Source organism: Telmatherina bonti (genome assembly GCF_933228915.1).
Source record: "Telmatherina bonti genome assembly, chromosome: 16".
Lineage (NCBI taxonomy): Eukaryota > Metazoa > Chordata > Actinopteri > Atheriniformes > Telmatherinidae > Telmatherina > Telmatherina bonti.
In genome coordinates this window covers 31,387,795-31,405,678 of record NC_136614.1, presented here as the reverse complement: position 1 = coordinate 31,405,678, position 17,884 = coordinate 31,387,795, and the positions used below count along the sequence as shown (strand labels likewise).

The 17,884-nt window shown below is 43.6% G+C and overlaps 1 protein-coding gene across 2 annotated transcripts; it reads left to right on the top strand.

Moving 5' to 3' along the window:
* Positions 1-1,608: 1,608 nt before the first annotated feature.
* mcm3 (minichromosome maintenance complex component 3) lies at positions 1,609-10,646 on the top strand (the record flags this gene model as incomplete). Of its 2 annotated transcripts, none has more annotated exons than XM_079255371.1 (17): positions 1,609-1,750; positions 1,987-2,099; positions 3,533-3,741; positions 3,828-3,958; positions 4,051-4,289; positions 4,368-4,476; positions 4,560-4,713; positions 5,883-6,014; positions 6,112-6,320; positions 6,412-6,586; positions 6,676-6,802; positions 6,878-7,028; positions 7,112-7,252; positions 7,359-7,468; positions 10,021-10,094; positions 10,263-10,359; positions 10,448-10,646. In XM_079255371.1, exons 1-17 carry the CDS (start codon positions 1,676-1,678, stop codon positions 10,644-10,646), a joined length of 2,445 nt encoding a protein of 814 aa, XP_079111497.1. In that variant the 5' UTR covers positions 1,609-1,675. The 2 variants fall into 2 exon arrangements, with proteins under 2 accessions (XP_079111497.1, XP_079111496.1); XM_079255370.1 differs by having other exon boundaries at positions 7,359-7,474.
* Between the last annotated feature and the right edge of the window lie 7,238 nt (positions 10,647-17,884).

Genomic DNA, 17,884 nt, shown 5'->3' with positions numbered 1-17,884 from the left:
ACTTACTCACTGAAACCCAGAGGGACGTTGTCCAGGACGCCAAAAGCGAGATTTCCCCTGAAAACACACGCAGGTCAGAGCTCACTTACTTAGTTTAATATAGACATAATGAATAACTAATAACTGCTCTCCTGTCTGTTTATAAAACACACACCTGGAGAATGAAATGAAAATACTTTATTTATCCCAGGAGAAAATGGTAATGTTTTAAAAAATAGATAATGATTAATTTATTTCATGTTTTTAATGTGATGAACAGCATGAATGGATGTGTTGTGTATTCCTGTTTTGGTGTTTTTATTGTGTCTGTAGCACTCTCCTTATCACTCTCCTTATCTCCATTATCAGATAAAGAATTGATGCTGCTAGTATCTAGACTTTATTATTTATTGTCTTTTTCCTCCATCTTTTCATTTTATACACAGCTTTTTCCTATTAAGTGGGGGAGGGTGGCAAACATCATGACAACAGAATCCATCCTGCCCTCAGGATCAACAGTTTAGGCCGCTGGTGGGGTAACAATGTGGGGGATATTTTCACATCCCACTTTGGTCCCCTTAGTACCAGCATGACCTGGTTTAACCAGCACAGCCTACCTGAGTCCTGCTGCTGACCATGTCCATCCCTTTCTGAGCACAGTGTAGCATCTTCTGATGGAAACTTCCAGCAGGATGATGCACCATGTCACAAAGCTCACATCATCTCCACCATGACGATGAGTTCACTGTCCTCCAACGGCTCCACAGTCACCAGATCTCAGTCCAGCAGAGCAGCTTTGGGACGTGGTGGAACGGGAGATTCTCATCATGATGTGCAGCAACTGTGTGATGCTTCATGTCAACATGGAGGAAATTTCTGAGGAATGTTAACAACACCAACACAGGTAAATCCAACCAGGTACTAGCAATGTGGCTCCTGTAAAGGAATGTCCTCTTTACTCCTTTTCCCCCATAACTTAAAATTAATACTCTCCCTTTGTCCAACTTTTAATGTCAGAACGATTTTTTTTCTAAGTTAATACCACGGATCACTTATCAGTTGTGCTAATATGAATAATACCTCATTTATGTGGGTAATTATTTGAGTGCTATTTGAAAGAAATATTTATGATATATGCAGATAAATATGCTGCTGTCGTCATTTAAATTGCTCAGAACGTCTCATTCGTGACTCTGGTGTAAAAAAAACGTGTTTATGGCGCCCTCTCCTGGACGAACATAAAACAGCGCTTAGTTTTAACCATAGCTTGTGTATATATATATATATATATATATATATATATATATATATATATATATATATATATATATATATATATATATATATATATATATATATATATATATACTTTCACAAACGATCTATGGTTTTAACCCCTTTTCTTCCGGCTCCAACAGCCCCGCCTCATCCGGCAACATTTTCGCGGGAGTTCTTCAAGAGGGCGGGATCACGTGACGAGGAGAAGATTTCATTGGACGGCTCCACTTTTACCCGCCGAATATGCAGAAGAGTGTGTTCTGTGGCGACCAATCACACGGCACGCTTTACGCACACGCAACACGCAGTGGCGCGAAAACCTTTCAGTTGTGTGGTTTTACGGCGGAGGAGCTCGAGTTGCGTTGAGGATTTTGAGGCTGTTCTGGCCAAGGTGAATAAAAAGTAACTAATCAGAATAATGGCAACCGACACCGTAGATGACCGGGAGATGAGAGAAGCTCAGAGAGACTACCTGGACTTTCTGGACGACGAGGTAAGTTTAACTTTTATTCGGTTAAAATAATTTGTGAGGGTGAAACGAGAAGCCATGCGGCCACAACAAAAGAAGTACGACTTATTGGGTTGATTTTCCCCCCAAAAATATAATTTTCAACATTTTGAATAACTTTAGCGGTTAGCTTAGCTAATAACCCGAACGTAGAAGCTGGGAAATGGTGTTTAAAAGAACTTTGTGTAAATAATTCGTCTCTTTTCTTGTCCAACCTACAGCAAGACCAAGGGATTTATCAGAGCAAAGTTCGGGACATGATCAGCGAGAATAAAGCTCGTCTCATCGTCAACATCAACGACCTGAGGAGACGCAACGAGAACCGGGCTGCAAAGTAAGAAAATGTGGCTTAAATGTGTCTCCACCATAGACTGGATATAAAAACTGTATATAAAACTCCACAGAGACATTATAAAAGTGTTTATAAAACACTATTTACAGACATTGTATCCAGTTAAACTCATTGAAACAACATTTTTAAGACATCACATCTGACAAATATGCAACACAGCGTGTCGCTGCATCATGTGGAGACCAGTAGTAACAGCCTTACATGTATACACTGCTAGTCTTTTACTGACATTTAGATTGTAAAATTTTGTAAGAAATCAGATTTCGTAAGAAAACACTATTTGTAGACACCGAAAACAAGCAAATACATTTGTGATCGTTTTTACAACAAGTACTTCAGAAGCAAACTGCTACTAAATGCATGGCTGTGTGGACGGATCTGTACCGTGGATCGTCAGTCCTGGTCCTCAAGGGTCTCTTCCTGCAGGTTTTCCATGCATTCCTGCACATGAAGGTCTGCATTATGACTGATTCATTCAACTCAGGTGTGTTAGAGCAGGGCTGCATGGAAAAATTTAGTTTTGGAGAAATTAACTCAGTGATCAGAATGTTTACATGAACAACATGAGCCGTCATCACACTCCTTTTTCCTCAGGGAAAGATGTCACGCCGACACACTTATGGAAATTTCAGTTTGTGTTGTCCTGTGTCCTACAGATGAGTTCGTCTCGCGCTCCTCGAGGACATTTTAGTTGCATATTTTGCTGAATTTACATTCAAAATACCAGAGAAAGCCAAATAGGCGACCACATGAACAATGGTGCAAAATTGAGACCATCCAGTGAGAGCTGCATAAAATCCTCCACTTTACTGTCATCTCATGCAGAGGGAACGGCTGGTTTAACAGGAATCACGGAGATTTAGAACGACGTGAAACAAGACGAACCCGTGCAGACAACCGCTGTTTGTTTTTAGAAGAGAAAGTATCATGAAATAACTAAAGAGGGTCTTTTTGTCATTTTCTTTACACTAGTCTGTAAATAAAAACCTGCTCATGGAGGGAAAAAACCAAACAAAAAGTATTTTCAGCCATGTTTCATGTTGGATCTGTTAAAAGATCGTCTCAGACGTCCTGCAGGTAAATCTTCCTCTGTGATTAAACCAGTGTTTTTCATCAGCTGTGCCCTGAGAAATGAACCAATTTCACCTGATTGGTCTAAAAAGCAGCGCTGTGTTCATTCAAACACACCCCAGTGAAAGATAATAAACATTTCTTCTTGTTTTAATCTGATTTCCATTCAAGAGGCTGTGATGAGATGGACTTTATATTAATAATATGGACTTCAAACTAAAACTAAACTAAAAATTGTTTTTTTTGGTTTGTGCTTGCCTTGTGATTTTTCAGTGATTAAAAAGTGTGCCTTGGCTCAAAAAAGATTGAGAAACGTTGGATTAAAGGTCATTTTCTCCCGTCAGACTGATGAACAACGCGTTTGAGGAGCTGGTCGCGTTCCAGCGGGCGCTGAAGGACCTGGTGGCCACGGTGGACGGCACCTACGCCAAGCAGCACGAGGAGTTCTTCATCGGTCTGGAGGGCAGCTTCGGCTCCAAGCACGTCTCTCCGCGCACGCTGACCTCCCGCCTGCTGGGCAGCATGGTGTGCGTTGAGGGCATTGTCACCAAATGTGAGCTCCTCTCGATTAAATGCCGCCAAAAAATAGCAAATGTGGATGATAATTAGATTTATTCAACCTTGTCGTCGTTGTTTCAGGTTCCCTTGTGCGTCCTAAAGTCGTCCGAAGCGTCCACTACTGTCCAGCCACCAAAAAGACGATGGAGAGGAAGTACACCGACCTGACCTCCCTGGAAGCCTTCCCGAGCAGCGCCATTTACCCCACAAAGGTGCCGCAGCAGCTCCGTTTCTTCTCTTCACCATTTTCTTTTAAAAACAGTAAAAAAAAAAAAAAAACTCCTGAAACTTTTTGTTCCTCCAGGATGAGGAGAACAACCCGCTGGAGACGGAGTTCGGTCTGTCCATATACAAAGACCACCAGACCGTCACCGTGCAGGAGATGCCAGAGAAGGCGCCGGCTGGCCAGCTTCCTCGCTCGGTGGACATCATCCTGGACAACGACCTGGTGGACCTCATCAAACCGGGAGACCGGGTCCAGGTCATCGGGACGTACCGCTGCCTGCCCGGCAAGAAGGGAGGGTTCACCTCCGGCACCTTCAGGTGAGGCGCTTCAGGTGAGACGCGTTCAGGCCTGGAAGCCGCCGCTCCTCCGCTAACTTGGCTCCTGGTTCCTCGCAGGACCATCATGATAGCGTGCCACGTCAAGCAAATGAGCAAGGAGGTGTCGCCGCACTTCTCCGCCGCCGACGTGGCCAAAATCCGGAAGTTCAGCTGCACGCGGTCCACCGTGAGTCCTCCTCGCAGGTTCCTCTCCGTGCTGGTCTTCGGTCAAACAAGCAGCTCACGTTTGTGCTTTTTTTATTTAACCAGAACGTGTTTGACCAGCTGGCGCGCTCGCTGGCGCCCAGCATCCACGGCCACGAGTACATCAAGAAGGCGATTCTCTGCATGCTGCTGGGGGGAGTGGAGAAGGTTCTGGAGAACGGTTCCCGCATCAGAGGAGACATCAACGTCCTGCTCATTGGTAGCGTTTATTTACCAACCTTTTCATGCATGTGCACAACGTGGACGTCGTTGCTATGGTGTGGATTTTTAATGAATTTATTGTCAGTTTTTTCTTTAAAAAATATATATAATATACAAGTTGTGTTTTTTCTTTTTTGGTTTTTTTTTTTCCTTTTCTCCTCTGCTGTGTCCGGTCCGGTTCTGTGGGAATGAGCAGAAATGTCAAAAAAAAAAAATGAAAAGAATAAAATTTAGCAGTCAAGAGGAGCCTCAGATCTGCTTCTCCAGGAACAGTAAATGTGTTCAACACAAAACGGCAGCCAGACCTTCGAATGCTGGACTGGTTTTAAAACAGAAACAATCCTTTTATTGCTCTTTAAGTTTTGTTTAATTCAGTCTTTTTATACATCATGGAAAAGAAATACTAATATACTACTCGTGTAATAATATATTTGTTTATCGTCACTGATGGAAAAATGCTTCTTGGAAACTAGTGGCGTTAATGACATGGAGCGAACGCGTCCTGCAGGTTTTACGTCACGCTCTCCGGGCTGGCGAGCCGACCTCCATGGCGCTCGTCTCTTTATAACTACACTAGTCCAGCGGGGACGAGTCTTTGTTTGTTGGGAATAACTCCTCCTCTGTCGAACTTTTCCGCTCCAACGCGCTTCTTCTGCAACTCCGACCGACGTTAGCTTCAGTTCAGACGGAACTTCACTGGAAATGACGCCACTCGGGGATCCTTGCTGTTTGTGCCGTTTTAATGCGATTGGTCGAAGGGGTGGAAAAATCCAAAATCGGGATTTTTTTTTTGCTTCATAATTTAAAAATCTTTTTTTTTGGTTAAAAAAAAAACTTTGTTTTTTTTCCCCCAGACAAATACAAATTATCCATTAGAACATTTTTGTTATTTTTATTGTTTTTATTGATCTTTTTACTTTTCTTCTTGGGTGTTACGGCATTATATTTTTCCTCGTTGAAATCAAGAAAAAAAAATGACAAGCAACAAAGTTTTATTCTTTTTTTTTTTTTTTTTGTTTTTTTATCTACAAAAATCAGCAATATTGATGAATTGAGAATCGCAATATAAATCGAATAGATCGGGACAAAAGCGTATCATCACACCACTAATCGGGACGTGCTCGAAGCCTGGCGGTTGATCCGAAACCTGTTTCTGTGTTTTAACAGGCGACCCCTCCGTTGCCAAGTCCCAGCTGCTGCGCTACGTCCTGCACACGGCTCCCAGAGCCATCCCCACCACCGGGCGGGGCTCATCTGGCGTCGGTCTTACGGCTGCGGTCACGACTGACCAGGAGACAGGTACACACACACATTCTGTCGTTAGTGCTGAAGAACTTCCAGCTCTCTGTGTGTTTGAAGCTGGAAACATCAGCCTCTGATTGGTCCCGTTCCCCAGGTGAGCGCCGCCTGGAGGCGGGCGCCATGGTGCTGGCCGACCGCGGCGTGGTCTGCATCGACGAGTTCGACAAGATGTCCGACATGGACCGCACGGCCATCCACGAGGTGATGGAGCAGGGCCGTGTCACCATCGCCAAGGCCGGCATCCACGCGCGCCTCAACGCCCGCTGCTCCGTGCTGGCCGCCGCCAACCCCGTCTATGGCAGGGTGAGCGTCACGTCACGTCGGCCCCCAAACTGCTGAGTCATGCAGGTTAACCCCCCCCCCTCACCTCTCCCGCGCTGCGTCTTCTCCGCAGTACGATCAGTATAAGACCCCCATGGAGAACATCGGGCTGCAGGACTCCCTGCTGTCGCGTTTCGACCTCCTCTTCATCATGCTGGACCAGATGGACCCGGAGCAGGACCGGGAGATCTCCGACCACGTGCTGAGGATGCACCGCTACCGCGACCCCCGTGAGCAGGAGGGAGCAGGTACACACCCCCCCTCTGTAAATACATCATTCATGCTGCTGTTTTGCAGCAATGCTTAAAATAAAGGTCTTTTATTTTTGTCCTTTCAGCCATGACTCTGGGCGGCACCGTGGACGTCCTGACCACAGAAGATCCGGACGCCGTAGCAGAGGAGCACGAGGAGCTGCAGGTCTACGAGAAGCACAACAACCTGCTGCATGGAAGCAAAAGGAAGAAGTGAGACAGAAAAACGTCCCGTTGATCCGCGGCGGTGAAGGCGGTGCGAAACACAACCTGCTTCTGTCCTTTCAGGGACAAGATCGTCAGCAAGGAGTTCATGAGGAAGTACATCCACATCGCCAAGGCGGTGGCGCCCGTGCTCACGGAGGAGGCGGCCAATCACATCGCAGAGGAGTACTCCAGGCTGAGGAGCCAGGAGCAGCAGGGCTCTGAAGTCGCGCGGGTGAGGAGACGCCAGGCGTAGAGGCGGAAGACGTCTCGCTCGCCATAGAAAGATGGCACTCTGACCTTCTGTTCTCCGTTCAGACCTCTCCGGTGACGGCGCGGACGCTGGAGACGCTGATCCGTCTGTCCACGGCGCACGCCAAGGCCCGCATGAGCAAAGCCGTGGAGCTGGAGGACACGGAGGTCGCCGTGGAGCTGGTCCAGTTCGCTTACTTTAAGAAGGTTGGGCGGACTTCGCCGCGGCGCCGAACGAAGTGAGGAGTTGTGTCGCAGCATGGTGGCGAGCTCATGACTGTGGGGGGGGGGGGGGGGTCTCGGTTCTGTGCAGGTTCTGGACAAGGAGAAGAAGCGCTCTAAGAGAGATCGGGACTCCGGCTCAGAGGATGAGGAGGATGAAGAGGCGGCCACGCAGCCTTCACAGAGAACCCAGAGGAAGAGGTACTGGTTCACACACACTGATCCAGGACCTCTGGTCTTCATCCGGGTCTCTGGGACCAGAAAGAGGGTTTTGACATCAGGAGTCCATTAAACTCCGAGGACTTGGTTTTGTTTGGGGTGTGGAGACATTTTTCCAGACAAAGATGGTACTTCCTAAAATAAGAGGAGTTTCAGTCCACCAGCAGATCCTGGTGGTCTGGGCTGATCAGGTCCAGGTGGTCTGGGCTGATCAGGTCCAGGTGGTCTGGTCTGATCAGGTCCTGGTGGTCTGGGCTGATCAGGTCCAGGTGGTCTGGGCTGATCAGGTCCTGGTGGTCTGGGCTGATCAGGTCCTGGTGGTCTGGGCTGATCAGGTCCAGGTGGTCTGGGCTGATCAGGTCCAGGTGGTCTGGGCTGATCAGGTCCTGGTGGTCTGGGCTGATCAGGTCCAGGTGGTCTGGGCTGATCAGGTCCTGGTGGTCTGGGCTGATCAGGTCCTGGTGGTCTGGGCTGATCAGGTCCAGGTGGTCTGGGCTGATCAGGTCCAGGTGGTCTGGGCTGATCAGGTCCCAGTGAGCCGTTCCTCCTGTTCAGAGGAAGCGTGTCGCTCCACACGCGTACATTTTGGTTGTTTACCTGCCATGCTGGTAAAGACTGTGCGCTGAACCCACAATGCACTTTGTTTTGTTGTCACTTCCTGTCTTTGATCCACTTAAAATGGACTGAGACCTGCGTTTGTAGTTCTGATTTGATCCGAATCAGTTTTGTGTTCACATTTCCCCAAACGAAGCGACTTTCTGAGAGTCGGATCAATAAGGCTGATGTGAATGCACCTAAAAGTCGTCTTCTGAAGGATCTGACTGGTTCGTAAGGCGCTGAAAACTTTAAAAGTCACCAGTAAAACCATAAAATAAACTCTAAACCATCCTGGTAGTCTGTAAGCAGGACCAGTGTCTCTGGTCTGGATTCTAGTTACAGGTCTGGCTGCTGACTTCAGTCTGGTTTATCTGGTGAGACGTATATAAAGGAAATAAAAACGTGGAAAATAGTTCTTTTTAAAATTGATCATAATCTATTCAATTCAATTCAATTCAACTTTATTTATATAGCGTCAAATCACGGCAATGCCATCTCAAGACGCTTTACAGACAGAGGGGAAAACATAATGAAGGCTAATTCATAATAGCCTATATAAGGAAACCAACAGATTGAGTTGAGTCCAACTCAATCTCCCATCCTGAGCAAGCACACTGGCGACAGTGGGAAGGAAAAAAACTCCCTTTTAACAGGAAGGAAACCTCCGGCAGAACCCGGCTCAGGACAGGCAGCCATCTGCCTCTGCTGTGTGGGGGGAAGAGGACAGAAAGACAACAGACAACAGGAACTGCTACTCCTGGCCAGGGAGACCTGCTGAGACAGGAGACATACATGTTAATGTTGCAACACTGTTATGGGGGGGGGGGGGTAAAAGAAAGAGATAAAGAGAAAAAGAAAGAAGCTCAGTGTATCAGGAAATGTCCCTCAGCAGTCTAAACCTATAGCAGCATAACTAATCTATAAATACGTAGTAAATGATGAAGACTTCAGCACTTTGTTTCTGTGACGTGCAGTCAAACCAAACACCACCAGCAGATGGCGCTGTTGGTTTCATGGTGTGTTTTTGATCAATTAAAAACTTAACTTAAACTTAAGTAACTTAAATTAAGCTGCAGAAAATATGGAGACGTTCAGATTTTATGTTTTAAAGAAAAACAACTTTTTTTCTGGATAATGTGACCCAGAGGAGGAACCTGAAACTAACCCTCCTGGGCCACCATAGTTAAAAGGAGAACTGGACTTGGGTTTATTTAATATAAATTTTAATGCAAACTGTTTACAGTGTTTACAGTACAGTTGTGCAGACGACAAAGTGCAAAACTGGAACAGAAAACAATAAAAAATGAGAAATTGTTTGAATGCAAAGCAAAAAAAGTCTTTCAGATGATCGTGCGAAGCGTTGTAGAGCTGCAGCAGGTCTTCCAGCTCCATGCATCAGTCTGCAAGAGGATAAAATGCTGTTTAAACCAGTGTTTTAGTCCTGGTCCTGGAGGCGCACTGCCCTGCATGTGTTGTAGGTAAACCCTACGTCACCACATCGGACTCAGATCAATGACTCATCATCAGGTTTTCATAGAACTTGGCGAGCAGTGAAATGAACCCGTGTTGGTAGGAACTGCAACATGCAGGGCGGGGGTCTCCGAGGACCAGGATAAAGGAACACTGGTCTAAACGTTTCGGTCTCTAAGCTGCAGCTTTCCAGGTGAAACGTTCCTCTCACAAGCGGTCCCTCAGGTACCAGAGATGATTCGTTTCAATGTAAAGCTTCACCTCCATCTTTCCGGTTGTCGAAACGTTGACAACACAGTTTTGTCATTTTCTGTTGCGGCTGAGAAGATCAGGTTTGGTAAAGCTGCTCAACACAAATTTGTTAAACTTTCATTCCTGATGAGGGTTTGCAGGCAGAAGAGGAAATCTGCAAACAGATTGGATCAATAAAGTTGTCTTCCTCTGAGCGTTTTCCTCGTGTCCTGCAGGGGGCGAAGCGGCTCTCAGAGCGGTGAACCCTACAGCCCGTATGACTTCAGCGAGGAGCAGGAGGTCCCTGAGAGTAAGGAACCAAGATGCAATGAAGACAAATGCTTGATATAAAGAAGAAAACAAAATTCTGTGCAGAGTTTAGCAGCTGCTGCTCATATAGTCATAAAATAAAACTAAAACTGAACAGTTTGGTGGAATATGGAAGATTTTAAACCATTGTGGGTTTTTTGCTTTGCAGTTCAGGCTGGTACTCCTAAACCAGCCAAGGCCCAGCGAGAGGAGGAGCCCATGGAGGCCGCGGCGCAGGCTGCAGACGTGGAGCTGTCCGCCGAGAGGTGGGCGACTCGATAAGCATCCGATCAGTGCGGCAGGAGTTGCCGTGCTGGGAAATGTAACCAGATTTATTTATTGTTTGTCTTTCAGACTAAAGGAGTTCAAGTCCTCGCTGTTCGCCATCTTCCAGTCCAGGCACTCCCAGTCGGTGAAGATGGCGACGCTGATGGACGACATCAACAAAGAGCGCGAGAGTCGCTTCACAGAGCCTGAAGTTCGCGCCGCTTTGGCTCGAATGCAGGATGATAACCAGGTCATGGTGGCGGATGACATCATCCTCCTCATCTGAGGGAGGCGGTGTGGGATTTCTACCGTCAGATGGGCGGTGGCGGCGGTGGATTTAGTCCTGTGTGTGGACTCTGCATTTACTCCTGTTTCACACATGTTTGTGCTTCTTGAATCCTGATGAGAAAACATTTAATGATGTAATGATCGAGACGATGGAGGTGAATCGTAGTTTAAGATATGAAAAGTGTATTATTACCACAACTCAGAAATGCTTCCCACTTTCTCTGGTGTGTACTTGTATATAGTGAAGTTTTGCAATAAAGTTCTGCTGTTAAATAAAAATTAAAATCTTTGATACTCACTTGGCTTCTTGATTTAACAGAGTGGCTTCACTTAAAGGGGCGAAAAGTGGGAATTTAGCTTTTCTGGAATGAGTGAATTAAAAAAATGTAAAGATTTATTCATTTTCTATCCAGTTTAAACGGATTCAAGGTCGCAGAAAGCTGCAGGTTATCCTCAGATAAGAGGCAGGATACGCCCCGGATGGGTCACCTGTCTGCTGCAGGGCAAAATGTAAAGAGATGCAGGTCATTTCTTCAGGAATATGTTTGTGCAAAGTGCAGAACAAGTGAGCGATTCGTTAAAAGACGAGATGTGTGTGAAATGAAATGAGAAATACTTTATTAATCCCCAAAAGGAAATTCAATGTTGTAGTTGTAGAGGTCTTGTTCCGGAGGCTGATGGCTGCTGGCAAGAATGATCTTTATCTTTCAGTCTTACATCGGACCTGAAGAAGCCTCTCACTGAACACACTTTGTTGTTTCATCACTGTGTTGTGGAGAGGGTGTGAAGAATCCTCCATCATCTTCATCAGCTTGTGCAGCATTCTTCTTTGGACAATCCGCTCCAGCGGCTCCAGAGTTACTCCAAGCGCAGAACCAGCTTTCTTGATCGGTTTGTTGACTGATACACCCCACAACTGCAGAGTCATCAGAGTATTTCTGCAGATGGCAGGACTCAGAGTTGTACTGGAAGTCTGAGGTGTACAATGTGAAGAGGAATGGTGAGAGTACAGTTCCTTGTGGTGCACCAGTGCTGCTGACCTCCATCTCAGACACACAACCTTTCAGTCTCACAAACTGGGGTCTGTGAGGTAGTCATAGATCCAGGTGGTTGTGTAAATAATAACTTATCAAGATGCATTGACTAATTTTGAATGCACTACTTTTTTCTTTTTGGATATTCAGACACCGTTAAGAAATGGCTTGACCGCTGTGTAGGAAATAGTGTGGACATTCAGACACAGCCTGCGTTTTGGTCTACAGCACAGGTCCTCAAAGGCCGGTATTCTGCAGGTTTTTGTTGTTTCCACGCTGCAACACACCAGACCGAAACTCATAAATAGGTTGACAAGAAGCTGCAGGATCCATTTGATTTGAATCAGCTGTGTTGGTAGAAGGAAACAACAAAAACCTGCAGGAAACCGGCCCTCGAGGACTGGGGTTTTACACCCCTGGTCTACAGGAATTGCACAACAGCAAACATTGCAAGTAATCTATTGGATTTTTTTGTCCCTTTTAATAATCCTGAAACAAATAGGGGATTAAATCAAATCATAAAATATGTATTTCTCTTAAGCTTTTTATTTTTTATGTCTTATGTTAACAGATGTAATCATAAAGTAGTGACGGGTGCAAACTTCATAAAGCAAAACAGCTGCATATAGGAATAGAAATGCAAGTGGGAAACGCTGCCTATAACAGAAGAGCGCTGCAAATTAAAAAACATAATGCCGAAAAAAAAAACAAAAAAAAACAGCGCTACAAATTAAGAAACGAACTGCAAATCCAGAAAAGCGCTGCATAAACAGCTGCAACAAGAAAACGCTGCATATTCAGTCTCACAACGGAAGTGCTCCGGTGACTTTCTATCCAGAGACCATCAAAGGGCAACTGTAGGAAGCTTGTGCGCTGGTGCCACTTCTACTGTAAAAGCAGAGACGTCATATATACATAGATATAAGCGCTAGAGAGTGAACAACCAGCGTTGCCGCCATATTGGATGGGTCTCCGCTTTGGGTCTTGCTGCAGAATCAACGTAGTTTCCCCACAAAACTGTTTTCTGTGGAACAACGTGTATGTACTACACACAAACAAAACACTTTTCTACATAACTGGTTGCTAAACAATGTTAACAAAGTGAATAATCTACTAAATACAAATGATAAATTTGACTCTTTTGAATTATTTATAGAAAATTATATTAATGCTTCACAAAGAAAGTTTTACATGGTTGTAAAATTACCTCCGCCAAGAAGGTTATGTTTTTACCGGTTTTATTTGTCTGTTTGTGTTCAAGACAACTTAAAACGGTTATGGATGGATTTTCATGACATTTGCAGGACTTGTTGGAAATGTGAAAAGGAAGAACTAATTTAATTTTGGTGGTGATTCGGATCACCGTTTGGATCCAGGAACCTTTTAAAGGCCTTGGTGGAGGTTTAAGCTCTTCGAGTGTTTTTCTAGGTAACTTTAGAAATGCACAGTTTTGATAAAATACTTTATTTTCAGACTTTGTACAACTGTATCTCTATATTGATAAATTAATAAATGTAAATAATAGAAAGAGTCAACCATAGTCAAGAGTAAGCCAGCAACTATCCCCGTATTTTGTTCAGGTTTCAATAACCGGCGAAATATTGAAAGCAGATTGTGTGGAATTACATTTCACAAGGTTGAATAATTTATTTAACCAGATAAAATTAGATAAATCCAAATGCATCAATAAACAATCAAACATGTTAGTATCAAACCTTTTTACATTTATTTATATTGCAGCGACCTTATGTCTTAGTTAAATAGCATTATTTAAAAAATTATTTAGCATAAAAGCATGTCGTATTTAATATTTTATAGTGATATGTATCATAATATCTCTGCCCTTTGTAACAAACCAAACTGTGAGAAAAATCAGGGAAAATTCATGAAGTTATTGTTGTGGTTGGACCTACAGCTTAGCAATAAATGCATGGGAGACCCATCCAAGATGGCGGCGCGATGAGACGTCAGCTCCTGTAGGCAGCGTTGATACTATGGAGCGTCTATGTACAAACAATTTATGGGTAAGAGGGAAGGAGTGGGATGACAAATGCATGGAATTTATGCTGTGGTCTCTAATACTCTAATACATTTATTAAGTATTAGTACCGTTTAGTCCGATTAAGGGTTGCGGAGGAGCTGGAGCCAATCCCAGCAGTCTTTGAACGAGAGTCACTAATAGTTGGGAAAGTTAAATTAATGTCCCGTTATTTCGTTATGGGCGTTACCATAGCAACGTGTTCATCAACTGACTTTTGACAGGTGAATGAGAAAAAATTCGCAGTGGCTTGAAGCCAACTATCGAGGCCAACATAAAATAGTTCCTATACTTAAGCATATTTTGCAAACAACATTTGTTATAAGATGTTTTCCATGTGGGACAATGGTGCGCGTCATTCCGTGAAATGCGGCTCCTCGTTGTTTAATCCTTACATTTTGACTGTATTTGTTTGTTGCCTGTCTCATGACTTGAAAGGAAGTCATATTATCATAACAGTTTGACAACACTAATAAAATAATTTACTGCACAACACACCGGCGCAGAGGAGCAGTGGCTGCGCAGATTCTGCCTAAAAAACAGACATTTTTACTGGCTGGTGTATTTTTGTTTTATTTTTATCATTTTTTAGATTGAGTGTTGATGTGTGTGACCGACATGTGTAGGCTGTTGGAAAGTTAGGAAAATACAGAACAAAGTGCATCCCATTTTGGTTAAATTTGTCTGTCAATTAAAGAACAATTCTGTATTTTACAGGACGGGTGGCAAAAATAGATCGTATAAGAAAGATGGACGGAGCCTAAAAGTGAAGCCTATCCGGAAGTGCATAAAACTGCAGTTCCTCCTTCATCCACTAGGGGCTGCAAAACAGAGCAAATCCCCATAGACTCCCATGTTAAAAAGACCAACTTCACAGCAGAAATAAAAATGTTTACAGCCTGGTTCAAAAACCCATTTTCAGTTTAATAAGTCAGGTTTACCTTCATGACAACTTTGGGGGAGTGAATTTTTTTCTAACTCACCCATTTCAAAGTAATTTAATCTTGAAATTTTTCATATTTAGGGGCGTGTCCTTTTGATTGACATGTACCCAATCTCCCGCTTCAAGTAAGAAGAACGTAGTATAACTGTTTTTAGCCTGTTAACAACGTGACTTAGCTTTAGCCTGCTTACCTCCATTAGCTGGTTAGCTCCTGTTATCTCGGAGTTAGCTCAGTTAGCTCCTAGCTACAGGCAGCTTGGAGTTCGCTTGATGTCAATCATCCACCATGATGCTCACAACCCCCCCTCTCAGCTCACCTCTTTGCCCATATTTGTATTTTCCAGATGAGGTGACAGGCATGCCCCTGCCAGGATGGCGATGGGTGACGTCATGGAGGCTCCGTCCATCTTTTTATACAGTCTATGGTGGCAATCCTACCTGAAGTAGTTTTTCTCCCGTGCACAATCGCCTCTTGTGTCCCCTTTTTTTGTCTCTGGGTAGAAACTCAATGAAACACTTCTGTTGTTAGATATGCAGTGTTTTCTTCCCCCCCCCCCCCAATTTTTTATTGCAGAATTGAACAAAAAACTACAGAACATAAACTGATAAGTCAGGTGGTCAAAAACAAAAAGAAAAGAGGTACAAAGAGAATTTGAAAGCTAAGAAATTTACATATAAAATTGAGTGTATTCACCTGTGTATACACATCAAGCAATATGCAACGTTTTCTTGTAGAAGCTGTTTAGTTTATGCAAAGTTTTTTGGTATTTGCAGTCCCTTTCTGGATTTGCAGCACATTTTTTCCCCTTGCATTACGTTTTTGGATTTGCAGCGCTCTTCTATACATGCAGTGTTTCCCACTTGCATTTCTATTCCTATATGCATCTGTTTTTCTATATCAAGTGCATTTGCACCCGTCGACCACCGTTTTAGGTAGTTTTGGCTCTCCATACAAGCCTGCTGCTTGTCCCTCAAAAGCATTTTCTTTACATATGTGGCTCCACTCCAAAGAAAAATAAAAAACTAGATGAGATTTATTCATTGTTGCAACAAAGAAATAATTTACAAAACAATCTTTTCCTTACTTTTTAGGTCAAGTTTTATATTTATTTGGTTTGTTTCTTCTTCTTTTTTTTTTTTTTTTTTTTAAATCTGGGTATTTTGTTGATGGTGACTGTAAAAGGATTCCCCCATAAATCTATGAATTTACATATTAACCAGGCCGGTGTTGCTTATCATTTCTATTATGACTAGCTGATGAACTTTTAAGGTTCCCAGAAGGAATTTAAACATTAATAAATGGGTTGTTGTTTCTATACTACTGTTTCCGTAGTATTGTTTACATGAATGTAGGTCTCAAGTTGTAAAGCCCATATTTGCAAAAATTCCTCCACCTTCTTATTGAGAAATCACTGGTCGGCTTTATCTATCCTTGTGGTTCATGTTTCTTTTTCATTCTTTATTACTCATTGATCTGTTGAGCAACTTGCCATTTTAGGTGGCAATGCCACACAGCAATCACGGCATGCTGCAGGTGTAAACTGAAACCTTTTGTTCCACAACGTGGCCCAGATCAGAATGAAGATACCACTCACAGCTGCTCAAGTCATACCAAAACAACTAGAGCTTAGAGTGAATGCAACAAAACACAAGGTCTTTTATGAGCCCGACACCCACACCTGATTCATATCAAATTGTAAATGTTAGTCTGCTTTAGCTTTCTATCACTGCAGCTAACGGTTACTTTACCAGGTTTTACTCTCTCTTTTATATCTTTAGCGTGATTTAACCTGAAAATGAGGAAATGCTTCACTGTGTGAAAACTGCCATATAAAAAGTCATGAGAAATAAAACATCTGATAATCTGGATCACCAAGCCAAAATGTTTATGTTTTTAGTTCAAGTTCCATAGAAAGATAATTTGTTTGTTTGTGAGGTGCAGTATGTGCAGCTTGATGTCAAACCGCAACAAGCAACAACATTGCTAGCACGTTGGGGGCTGTCAGGAGGTCTAAGTCCTTCCTCTTTGTGAAAAAGTCAAGAAATATTTCCATCTCTTCTCATTCTTATTTCTTACTATACAAAATCAGACTAGTTAATGGCTGCATTTTTCCCATCCATCCCCATCCATCCATTCCACCATCCATCCATCCATCCTTTTATTGACTCCATCCATCCATCCATCCATTCCACCATCCATCCATCCATCCTTTTATTGACTCCATCCATCCATCCATCCATTCCACTATCCATCCATCCATCCTTTTATTGACTCCATCCATCCATTCCACCATCCATCCATCCATCCTTTTATTGACTCCTTCCATCCATCCATCCATTCCACCATCCATCCATCCATCCTTTTATTGACTCCATCCATCCATCCATCCATCCATTCCACCATCCATCCATCCATCCTTTTATTGACTCCATCCATCCATCCATCCATCCATCCAATCCACCATTCATCCATTTATCCATCCATCCAATCCACCATCCATTCATCCATCCATCCTTTTATTGACTCCATCATCCATCCATCCATCCAATCCACCATCCATTCATCCATCCATCCATCCATCCTTTTATTGACTCCATCCATCCATCCATCCATCCAATCCACCATCCATCCATTTATCCATCCATCCATCCATCCAATCCACCATTCATCCATTTATCCATCCATCCATCCATCCAATCCACCATCCATCCACCCATCCATCCAATCCACCATCCATCCATTTATCCATCCATCCAATCCACCATTCATCCATTTATCCATCCATCCATCCATCCATCCAATCCACCATCCATCCATCCATCCATCCATCCATTCATCCATCCATCCATCCATCCATCCAATCCAATCCACCATCCATCCATCCATCCATCCATCCATCCATCCAACCTAAGCAGAACTAATTTATTTCTATCACATAACTAGATTAGAACATATAGGCTTATGCTAGCTACAGGTTAACAGCATTATGTAACATTAGCAGCTGTACTGGGACAGGAACAAAAATTGCAACAAACAATTGCAACCAAATATTAGTATGAGGATTACTAGTTAATACCAGAAAACAACTTCATAATTGGTGTAAAAAACCTAATAGTGGTGATTAATGTAGGTCTGGGCAGACATTTATGTCCTTCTCCAGTGACCAGCCTTAAATTTCCATCAAGACACAACAGAAAAGAAGTTGAATGGATTTAATCAC